Here is a 12492-nt window from a genome sequence, read left to right on the forward strand (position 1 = left end):
CCATGGGAAATGTAGTTTGTACTTATAAATTTGGTTCAAGATAAATTCCTGGCCATCCAATGATGCATCTATAAACTTAGATGACTATGACATTTTTTTTTATTTTTTATTATACAAATAAGGATATTTAGAGAGTAAGGTTTTTAAGTGATATAACATTAAAGGTCACGACATTTTGAAAATGGGAGTCTTTAGAGTTCTATGTGGAAAATCAAAATATTGCACTACACAGCATTTAAGACAACACATGGCACAGTACCACATCCAAATTAAATCTGGAGTAACACCCTTGTCCACAAAGTGAGGATTATGATTATAAAAAAAGAACCATATGATCCCAAAAGCTATTTGGATGAAAGTGGATATATCTGTTGGTATCAATAACAGGATAATAAATAAGGATTTGAATTTGGTAAAGGCCAACAAAGGCCATATCTCTAAATCTGGTTAAATGTTGTATTGTAATCTGACATCCACATATAGTGGAAGATCTGTGAAAGTTTGTCAGGCTGCTTAGTCTAAGATTGACGTTTTCGTCATTTGTAGGAACATATTACAACAGAAACTGTGTTGTACTTCACTAGTTTGTAATAATGTCCATAAGAATGAGCAAAATCAACAATGAAAACAGCAGTGCTAAGGGTAGCATTAGATCTGGAACACTGTTCTTATAAAGTGTGATTAACCCTCAGTACAAGGAAGATGACATATCACTTTCCTTTTTTTTTCGTACTTATTTAATTACAACAAAAAACATTCAAATAAGTTTACCACAATTTGAATTTTCTTTGTCAAATCCTGATTTGTATGCCCAGTAATTCATATTCTTCAGCAGTATTAGCTAGAACTATTATTAACTTAAAACAAAAAATTATTAGCATTTCTCCATTACAAGCCTACTGTTATAACTTCTACTTTAGCAAGGTTCCAGCTACTTTTCTTCTTAATTATTTTTACTAGTAATATAAATTCTCATCCATCATATCTACTCAGTTATATGAAATGGTATCAATGATTGTCTCAGGTTTTCATTCCATTTAACAAAGAAAATTTGTCCAAACTTGAATTTAAATAATCACATCACTTAGATATCAAACACACTAAGAATATGTTGATAGTTTCTATCTTATCTGAAATTACTTATTTCTACAAATTGAAACAGTATTATGATACCTCAATGTCAAACTACAAGTTCCTTTGATTGATGTTAAATATTAGTCTGACTAAAAGCAACATTTTTACCATAAGGTACGTATATCTTCTAATGAAAAGAATGTTATGCTTTAAGACAAATCAAGTAGTGTATATTTGTTGTCCTGATTCAGAAGTTTGCCTTTCATAAATAACTTAGAACCTTCTAAAAGTCAAATATTTAGTTTCTAGTAAAAATGAGTACCTCATGTTACAGTGTGATGTACATGATTACTACAGTAATATGTCATCTTTTTTTACATATATCTTTGGAAGTTGGCAAATTTTAAACTCATGCAGACATTAATAATTCTTCACCTGTCTGCCAAAAGAAACACATACTTCATTTTTTGTTAAAAAAAGTAAGAAATATATAGCTAAAAAAATGTATTTACTATCAATTTGAATGAGTTTTATGTTTGTGTAATTTCATAATTAGTTCATATTTTATTGAAAATTCAATAAAACATTTTAAAATACATGTTCAGCTTTTACTGTAAGTACTGTGTTTTACTGATTTGTTCAAAAAAGTTAGTAAGAAAGAGTTTTGTTAATACTATTAACCAAACCTTGTAGTAACTATCAAAAGAGCACACTGCATCCATTTTCTGTATTCAATCACATATATTTAAAGTTCCATAAATAATGAAAGTGTGCTGTTCATCTAAAAATTATGTATAATTTAGACAATAAACCTAACCTTTAGTGCTATAGTCATAAGAAGTAAAACTTCTACGACTGTAAGTTTTATACTGACGGTTGAGTTTAATCTATTAGTCCAAAGTTTGCAGAAAATACAGTGTAAAAACATTGTGAGAGGAGTGAATTAATGACTAAGTTTAAAAAAAAAAAACTCAGCTAGTTAAAAGTAGCTTTCAATAAATGCAAGGAAAAATAATAAAAATTTAAACAGTTATACTTTACTTACATAACTTCATTGTATCTCAAAGGTGTTAGTAATGAATTGAAAATGCTTTTTTTTTCTCATAAGCTGGAGACTTTTCAAAATAGTGCTTATGTTGATTTTTACTATATTAATCAATATACGTGTTTTAAAAAAAGATAAAAATTACCTGTCTCAATAGCTTTTGAATTGCTGACATTACCATCAACCCACGCCACACGATGGCAGACTTTTCTTCCACAAGAAAACCCATGGACATACTAACCTCAGTAACGTAAAGCAAATATATATATATATATATATATATAAATAAAATATTCGATAGTAAGTATGGTTCAAACAAATAGTCATATAAAGACAGAATTAGGATAATACTATTTAACATTAGTATATAAAAGTTTAAAGTTAATTTCAGTACATGATATTAAGGCTCAAATCAATAAATAGCCTGTTCTTATTATGCTTCAAGTAAAACTCGGAATATATTGATAATTTTACTGTTTTTATTCTGCATCAATGTTCATAAAAAAGCTTATAATTTTAACAAAATGGTTTATTACATTAAGTTATGATTTTGGATGTCAAATTAAATTATTTTCTTAAAATCATACTAACTAAGTTAAAGAATAAAAAGAATAACATTGAAATCTTCTAATATAAATACTTAAGTCAATAAGTGAAATTACTTCACAGATTTTATGGAAAAAAAGTAAATTGTCATTCTATTTATGAAATACATTTTCAGAAGTGATGAGAAATGTAAAAATTGTTCCTGCAATACTACCACCATATTAGTATTGCAATTTTCATATTTATCAGAATAATTTAGAACTTAAGCAAAAAAAAAAAAAAAAGGAGGATTCAGTGACCCAATCAACTATATTGTTTTCCATATTTAAATCTGCAATTTCTAAAGTTTTTATTAAAAACAATTTAACAGATCAGTGCATTTAGAAGTTTATTTTGCATAGACTTATGCTTTATTATAAACAATTGGAACTGATAAAAATACATGATATTCAAAGACCTAACATTAACAACAGGCCTATCATCAGCTGATTCTGGAATAAGACAGCTAATTTGGAAGATGTTATGTGTGATGACAAAGATGATAATAAAAAACCTGTTGTTCATTGTACTTCTAAACAATAAGCTGGCTTGAATATCACAGCAGACTGTGAATCTAGAAGTCCATGGTTCACAAAATTGCACTTTGCATGTTAAGGCTGTGTGCTACAACAGTGATAATCAAATACCACTAGTTGATTATAGTAGCCTAAAAGTTGGTGGTGGGTTCTGTTGAATAGCTCCCAGTTCAAGCTAGGGATGACAAGCACAGATAATCCTTGTGTAGTTTTGTCCAATTATCTCAAATAAAATTCAAAACAAATGAAGCTTATTTATGCTTCTATAGACAAGTTAAGGAATGCAGTGCGGAAACCCTGATTAATTATGGATGTAATGGTAGTAAACATTTGTTTGAAATCAATGCATCACAATTTATATTTATCATATAACATGTAAGAACTCTAAAGTAAAACAAAAACACTTCTATATAGTTTAAGCTAGAGGTCTGCACAAGTCAACATTTTTTTACCTGGCCTGGCAATTATCTGGCCCAAGCCCAATGGGTATTAACAATATTTTGCCCAAGCCTGCCTGATATCTGATTTTCTTCACACTAAACTCGACTTAGGGCTGAATTAAACAAAGTATTGCTCAAAAGGTCGGCTGACTAAGGGAAGATTCAGATAGCTTGTTTTTTTATGTTCCAATCTTCCAAGATTGAGAAGAAAAAGGCAATAATATAAATAGTACTAATAACAAAATGTGTAAGTAAAAACATTATTGTTACAAAAGAGTCTTGAGACAGTAATTATAGGATTACAAAATTCCTTAAAGCAGTACCTTTGATACCAAGCATCAAAATTAGGAAACTGTCAAATACAAATTGTTTGGCCAATTTTTAATTAAGTATAATGAAACCTCAACAACAGGAATAAATTTGTAAGGAAGTAGTTTCTTTCATGTTATCAAAACATTCATATAGCTGAATTAGTCACTTTGAATACAACGAGCAATCAACAGAATGCATTATCAATTGATACATATAAAGGTGCAAACTATTAAGGGTGGGAATGCAGCTGGCAAACAAAAATCATATTTACGTACAAAAGAAACTTAGTTTACTATCATATATATATTTTCTCAATAATTATATGAGTTGCATAATCAAAGTGCCATGTCATTAGCTTCACATAAATCATCATTTTGTTTGAATCAATGACTTACTTGTAGAATACACAATACATAGTTTTGATCAAATTTACAATAAATAATTTTCCAGAGAATACAATCACAATCTGCTTTTGAACTGAATTTTTCTTTTTGAAACTTCTCAGTAGCTTTAAGCATTATGGAACACTTGAGATGATTGTAGCATAAATCATTCTGATGACATCTCAATACCTGTTACAGATTAAATGTACATCCAAACTGTGAAGGTCATTCACAAAAAAATGTCATAAATTGGTACCCATTGTGAGTGAAGGTGTTTGTGGTCAATAATTGTGATTTCATTGCCTGTTCTAATGGACCCCTATTTGATTTTAAATCATGTCTGTAAAAAAAATGCATGTTTGTTACAAGAAATAGCTGTTCAAATTCAAAACATATATAAAGATCACTGATCAAATTTCCTTTTGTATAGATTTGTCTGCATGAATAATTAGCTGGATTGTAAATAATCTGGATTGTTGATGGCAGAACTAATGACTTCTAATGGGTACTGAAGTGGAGTGTTTCACTACATCAGACAAAGATAGGATCAAAGCAAGAGCTGTTTGGAGACAGAATCATGTACAAATACAATTTAATGTCAAACACTGGTCCTTATACAGTATCCCACAGTTCTTAGATAATCTATCCACCAATTATTCCAAATAAACATATTAAAGGATAAGAATCTAGAAGCTCATACTGACTTGTAAGAATATCTATCACCACTTGAAAAGGGCTTAGCCCACCCCTGAGGGGAGTCACAAACACATGGTCAAACTAGTACAAGCTTCTATTGAACAGTCATTGTCGTATGTAACCCTTACCTAAGCAAGAAGATAAGTGTGTGTATTCAACCTTCATGGATCCAGTTTACTGGGAAGATGCCTTCTACATGCAGAACAACTGAAGAAAATTTAGAAATATTACCTGAATACATCTGAATAAGAAAATACTGTTTACTAGTTATGGAAGGGTGAACTAGTAATATCATAACAATACTAACCACTGACTTTAGAAATATTACCTGAATACATCTGAATAAGAAAATACTGTTTACTAGTTATGGAAGGGTGAACTAGTAATATCATAACAATACTAACCACTGACTTTAGAAATATAACCTGAACACATCTGAATAAAAAAATATTGTTTACTAGTTATGGAAGGGTAAACTAGTAATATCATAACAATATTCACCACTGACTTTACATTTGCCTGTATAGAACAATGAGTAATGTTCTTTAACTAATTTTGAGTTCAGTAAATTGTTTTAAATTGATGCATAGATAAACATAATTTTTCTGTTTCACTAAATTGTTTTAAACTGATGCATAGATAAACATAATTTTTCTGTTTCACTAAATTTTTTTCCATCATTCAGTTGGGGCAGTTAATAAATGCAACAAGCTATGAAGTAACAAATAAACACTATTTTCACTCAAACAGTTTTTAAAATTAAAGATAACACACAATGATTTGGTCTAATAGAGCTAAATGTAAAGTCATTCAAATAATTTGAAATATGATAATTTAATGTGGTAAAGCATCATGTAGAAGTTAAGATTTTTTATGAACAGTGATGCAGAATAAGGATTATGGTGGTGTATTAAAACAATAATGCCAAGTATCAATGTATTCCAAGTTTTATTTAAAGCATAATAAGAACAGATTAGTTATTAATTTGAGCCTAATATCATATAGTGAAAAGATGAAAATATTTCTCTAAGGATTATAAAATGATAAACAGTATTCTATATGATCATAAAACATATTTACATATCACCCATCTCTACTTTTCAGTCTAAACTTATGGCTCTGTATAAATTGCATTAAAAATAAACTTTAAAGGCTTCTTATATAATGCTACTTTTATATTTCTGTAAAATGAAAACAAAGTAGAAATGACAGAAAATAAAACAAAATAAGACTATAAATTGGTTTCAAAACAGAAAAAAACTCACCATTTAATACCAAAATTCATCAAGGGTTTCATCAAGTTTTCTGTGGAAAACCACAAAATTTGTATTTATGAAAATGATGTAATCATTAATTTGCCAATTAATTACTAAAGATAACTATTAACAAATTATATATATAATATTTATATTCAAGAATCAAATGAAGATAATTCAATTCTGATACAAATATATGATATATGAATGTAAATGTTTGGAAGTTTTTGTGTGCAAGGCTCCTTCGCTAACTACAATAATTTAATTTTGCAAGGGATAAGCATCATTTTACATATTAGAATTTTTAGTATCTTCTCATAGAAATAAATGAACAATTTTTTTCCCCTTAAACTGCCTAGGTTAATAAAATGTATGTCTTTGTTAAGTTTGTTAAATACTAAAAATATCATATTATTATCAATGTTATAAGTGTATAAAATGCCTCATTTAAAATATTTGATATCCATGGTATCAATCATTAAGCTCCAGTATTGATGTGTTTTACATCTAATCAAATGGTACCTAACACTCTTGGAAATGATGTTTGGTTTGGGCACCCCAATCAATCATGAAGCTCCAGTATTGATGTGTTTTACATCTAACCAAATGGCACCTAACATTCTTAGAAATGATGTTTGATTTGGGCACCCCAGCCCTTCTGAAATATCCACATTCAAAGACAGTATGCTGTTCAGATCTCACAAATGGTGCCTTGCACACACGGCCACACTGGATACAGGAAAATGTCAGAAAAAAAATGTGCAAAAACATTTGTCATATTCAGACAGAACTCTCATACAATCTGATAGCTTTTCAGATAACGTAACCATCATGTTCTGTTGATACTGCCAAACTGTCTTGCCAACAATAAAACATGATAAAGCATTGTGACTAATCCAATCATTAATTTTCCATATTTCCAAAAACCTAAAATAATTTATTTTTAAAATTCAGAAAACTGTCAACTTTTTGGCATCTTATACATTTTTCCACACCCCTAATCTAAAACCATGTGGAACATATTAATGTTGAAGGGGTATTTAGTTTCTTTTGACAGGAAAGTATATATATATAATGTGGAAATTCATAATTAAGAAAATGTGCTACATGCACCTACGATTTGTGACTTCTGGCTGACCACTAAGGTTCATCATTCTAGGAATAGAAGGCCCGTAAACATCTGCATCTAACAATCCCACATCTTTGTTCTGCAAATTAACAAGTTAGCTAGAATGTAAATTTAAACTAATCATGTATTGTACATTCATCAGTTACAGTATATGAACAAAATATGAAATATTCAATATAAATATTTCAACAAGTTATCAAATATCATAATGCAAGTACAAAGACAATTACACTTCATATATAAACAAGAACATTAATATTACTACAACATATTGCTTCAACATGTCTATTATTGGAAACAGCTGCTAATTGTTATGCACAGTTTGTCTGTTCGTCCACCATGGGGAATCAAACCCCAGATTACAGCATTATAAGTCTTTTAAATTACTGGTGACTCATCAGGGGACTTTTATGTACAAGAGGTTTACATGAACACGTACTAGTAGTAGTAGCCATAGCAGAGAAATCGTAAAAATTTTAATATTTATTTAAAATGTATACTTAATAAGAAAACAACTAGTAAGTCTATTGTTTCATGTTTCTCTCTTGGTTCTAATGAATTAGATTAAATTTTAATAACAAAAGTTTACTGTTATTGAGCTTTAGTGATAAATAACAGAAAATATTCTATTAGAACTGTATAAAATTATTAGTAATTTAAAAATCCTTCTTTATAACATAAATTGTGATGGATTAATGATAAACCAAATTTAATCAAATTCTACTTAATGTCTAAATAAGTACAAAATTAATGATGTTTACCTTCTGAGTCATCTTAATGGCCAGTGCTAGGTTCACTAAAACATGCATGAAAAATGAGAATTATAAATTTCTATAAAACTGTTTGGAACTCAAGTTTGTTTGTATACACAATCAAGTAAATAATAAAGCAATTTGAAATCTTATCCTTCAATAAAAGAAATTTAAAACCAATTAGTTTACCAACACAATTAATATCATACATTAGCTAGCTTTTACATTGTTATCAATAAATAAATAAAAGAGAAGTAGTCCACACAAACAATCATTTGTTAGGCTATGCAGTAGAAGATCTTCATGTGAAACTTGTTAGACACAGTACTAAAATTCCCTATAAATATCTAGGTGACCAAAAATTCTCTGGTCTAATTAAATTACAGTCCAGCATCAACATGACTCTCTGTGCCCATAATTTATGGTTTTGAGCTACACAGTTGAGAAATATAATGATTTCTTTAGTTTCATATTCCTCAATACTCAGAAGAGGGATTTAGGTTTTTTGTTTTTTTCCCAATACCAATACTCCATTCATACAAGAAATGAGATTTACAAATTTCCATGTCACAAGTATGCTTCTCAGTATTCAAACTCATTTTCTACATTCTGGCCAAAACACTCTGACTGTCAAGGTCCCTTGGAATAAGAGAAGCACTCTTAATAGTATCAGCTCTTCCCAGCATCTTAGTATCATCAATGCATTCTGAAATATAACTAACCAATAACCTATTAAAATTGTTTACACACACAATAAGCACCAAAGGTTTCAAAACAGACCCATGAGGAAGTCCATACTTCATACTTTCCCAATAATAAATAAATGCTCATTTATTATCACTCTGTCTTGAAACCATGTATTGACTTTTAAATTTTTTCAACAATTCCAAGTATTCAGCTTACTTATGTGGCACCTTATTAAAAACTCTCTAAAAATGATGACTTACACACATACATCCAATTTTATAAACCAAAAGGAACTTTTCTGAGGTCAAGACTTTTTAAAAATAAGAATTGAGGCTCCCCAAAAGTCTTTTATGTTTCTTCAAGGATTTTGAATAAATCTTTTTCAATTCAACAGCTTTATTTTACACTAATTCCTCAAGCTTCTCTAAAAATTATTCCTTCAACATAAAATTCAAGGGAAAACCCTTGAAACCAGGTCAGCTTGGAAATATCTTTTGCTCCCTAATTGGCAAAACACCAGTTTAACCATGCTCCCTACCTTCCATAATGTTTTCTTTAAAATATCTTAATGGCTAATTTTCCTTACCTATTTATGCAGTTAATGTAAGGATAAAAATCATGTAAATTTTAATGTTTTGAACCAAAGACCTTTGTAAAACCATCAGACTAAAGATTTACACTAACAATAACCGAAGAGCCAAAAGGACAAGTTAACATTAACTCTAAGTTGCCTGCACGACCTAACAACAAATGAAGTTCATGACAGAACATAAATCATTAGCAATTTGTGTTCATTCTACCTTTCACGTATTTCAGGTTTTTCAAAGCATTTTTTTTTATATGTTTGAAAGCCAATAAACCACAAATTATGCAATAAAACTTCAAAAGATGGGAGGGGGGATTAACAATGCACTATATAAACAACTGCTACATAGATTAATACCTTACTTCAATCTCAGTCAACTTAGTACAGCATGTACACAGATTAGTAGACCATAATTATATTTTTATTTTAAGATTAGTTAAATTTCAAACTGTTGATTACCAGAAATGCACTTATAAGTGGTATGAAATAATTTTATTGTTCATTTTATCATATTTTATATATTCGTTACTTAATATTAAAATGTATCTTTAAGTACATATCTCAATATATTGTTCTAATTTTTCAAATGATTTCTACATGTGGTTATAACACTTGTGTGGTTGGATATTGAAAAAAAAAAGACTACTGTAAACATGTGTTAATCCTTTGGCTGAGGTAAAGGTTAATAATAAAATCATTTGTTTAGTTTCAAGCTAGTGTAAGCATCTTAGTATGGATATGCTGTGGAGTCTAGTGTATTCAAAATGGCAAAACTAACGCTTGTGCAAGCTGTCCTGGGATGATTGACATATGTAATCTAAATATTGGGAACTGCATTAGGACCTTTGATTTGACACTAAATGTGGGTTATCAACATAATTTAGTTTCTTGTTTCTGGATAGTCTCTTGATTTGCTTTCTCTCTCTCTCTTTACCCCAGTAGTCATTGATTGAACTAACAGTCTAGCCAGTATGATAACATTACATCATGATTATGAATAAGATAGTTTTATTTGTTCACATGTTTATTAGTATTTTTCCTTTACTGTTAATGTTCAAAATTACCCTTTGCTTAACAATTCTTAACATGTACTTTTGGATAACAGTTGGAAATCAGTATACCTGTACAACAGTAAACAATATTCAAGCAATTATAGCAACCTCATCTCACTTAAACATCTGATCCACAATTAGTTACATGATTCATTATATCATAACACCATGAAAACTAAAGCAGTTATCACAGTTAACAATGGACAAAATTACTTCAAAGTTTTAATGATGCCACCATACAAACATACTGTTGGTGTGAACATGCTTTGTAGTCACTATGAGAAAAATCTATACACTAGATACAAAGCACAGTATGTTTGATACCTATGATATAGGTCCAGCTCATCTCACTTTGGTTACCTTGTATTCATGGTTACCAATGAGAAGTGGAATTCTCTGAAACTAGTATAACCCAATAACACACGTTGATCAAAGTGTAAATAGAACTGGACCTCAATTGAACTTAGACTTCAAAATTAAACAATTTTCAGAATACTAAGTTCATTTATTATATGATGCCACTGTTCTAAAGTGACAAATGCATACATTAAAGATATTGGTGTAGTTCATTTAATCAACCAACAGACAATCATTGCAAATATTGTGTTCATATAACTATCCCATCATGCAATGTCTAAGACAGTATTAATGCTAATAATAGCAATATATATCTAGAGACCTTGGGGAAAACAAACTTTATAGAGGAGAAACGTCAACTTTTTGTAAAATAATAAAGAGATGTGTTTACATTCCTGTAATTGGTTATCTGCTCCTCAATACGTCAGCATGAGCACCAGTTTATTAATAACTATTAAATACAAAGGTCATGCACCTATGAATAAGGTCATTTTTTGAAAAATAGAACTAAATGAAAACTTTTGACCGATTTTTGCTTTAAAATAATTTTCACATATAAAGGGTTAGAGATAAAGTCTATGATTTGCTATGTTAAATTTTCATTAAATGATTTTCAATATTAATTTATAAGGTACACTAAAGTCTAAAGATGATTCAGCTCATTACATATAAATAGGTTAATTTAGAAGGCTGACACTTGACTAGTATAAATTGCCATGTTTGTATATTTCAAAAGTGCTAACTTTCCCTGGAAAAAATAATTAAAAGTAGATTTTCAAGATTACAGTTTTCTCTTACATTTAAAAATTCATCAATTAAGATATAGTCAAGTCCCCATGTACAGTCATAGCTAAAGCTGTATTCTATATAATAAAAAAAAAAATCACAGATGGTGCATAGACCAGCTTTTTTTGTAATTTTCTGAATCCAAAATGTAAACAATTGTATAGGGTTTTTGTTTCACAAAACTTTGAACAGATGGTGCCATATGTAAAAAGACTCTCATTCAACACTCCCTACTGTACATTTTGCTGTATTTAAGCAAAAGACTATATTAGTTTTTATGTGATGTATGGTTTAAGATAGTTATATGTTACATACACGTGTAAATATTCCATTTAAAAGCCAAAATATTAAAATATGAACTATTAACCAAAGTATAAGAATGAAACTTTGTTTCTCCATTTAGAAAAAAACCAGTTGGCCATGGGATAATGAAAAAATGTGACATGATCAGTATCTAAATTGCATGGACACACTGGAAGATATATACGAGGTTAAACACTTTTTTTTTTCTTTTTTTTTATGAATACTCATCTGAAGTTGGAGTAATACAATAGTATGTATAAATGTTTGTACTTGTGTATGCTGAATAGAAACCAAGTTTATTCTATATGTACAAATGTTTGTACCTGTGTATGTTGAATAGAAACCAAGTATATTCTATATGTACAAATGTTTGTACCTGAGTATGCTGAATAGAAACCAAGTATATTCTATATGTACAAATGTTTGTACCTGCGTATGGTGAATAGAAACCAAGTATATTCTATATGTACAAATGTTTGTACCTGCGTATGCTGAATAGAAACCAAGTATATT

At 29.3% G+C, this 12492-nt stretch overlaps 1 protein-coding gene across 1 annotated transcript in view; it reads right to left on the minus strand.

Annotated features, from left to right (window-relative positions):
• LOC106470664 (iron-sulfur protein NUBPL-like) overlaps window positions 1-12492 on the minus strand; it is a 35988-nt gene that overhangs the window by 10168 nt on the left and 13328 nt on the right. The window contains exons 3-6 of the mRNA XM_013931229.2: window positions 8218-8252; window positions 7445-7535; window positions 6337-6376; window positions 2265-2355 (exon numbers count right to left, since the gene is read on the minus strand). Of these exons, the coding sequence (XP_013786683.1) occupies window positions 2265-2355; window positions 6337-6376; window positions 7445-7535; window positions 8218-8252 (257 nt within the window). The remainder of the gene's footprint in view (window positions 1-2264; window positions 2356-6336; window positions 6377-7444; window positions 7536-8217; window positions 8253-12492) is intronic.

The sequence above is a fragment of the Limulus polyphemus genome, unplaced genomic scaffold (genome assembly GCF_000517525.1).
Source record: "Limulus polyphemus unplaced genomic scaffold, Limulus_polyphemus-2.1.2 Scaffold4151, whole genome shotgun sequence".
Taxonomy (NCBI): Eukaryota; Metazoa; Arthropoda; class Merostomata; order Xiphosura; family Limulidae; genus Limulus; species Limulus polyphemus.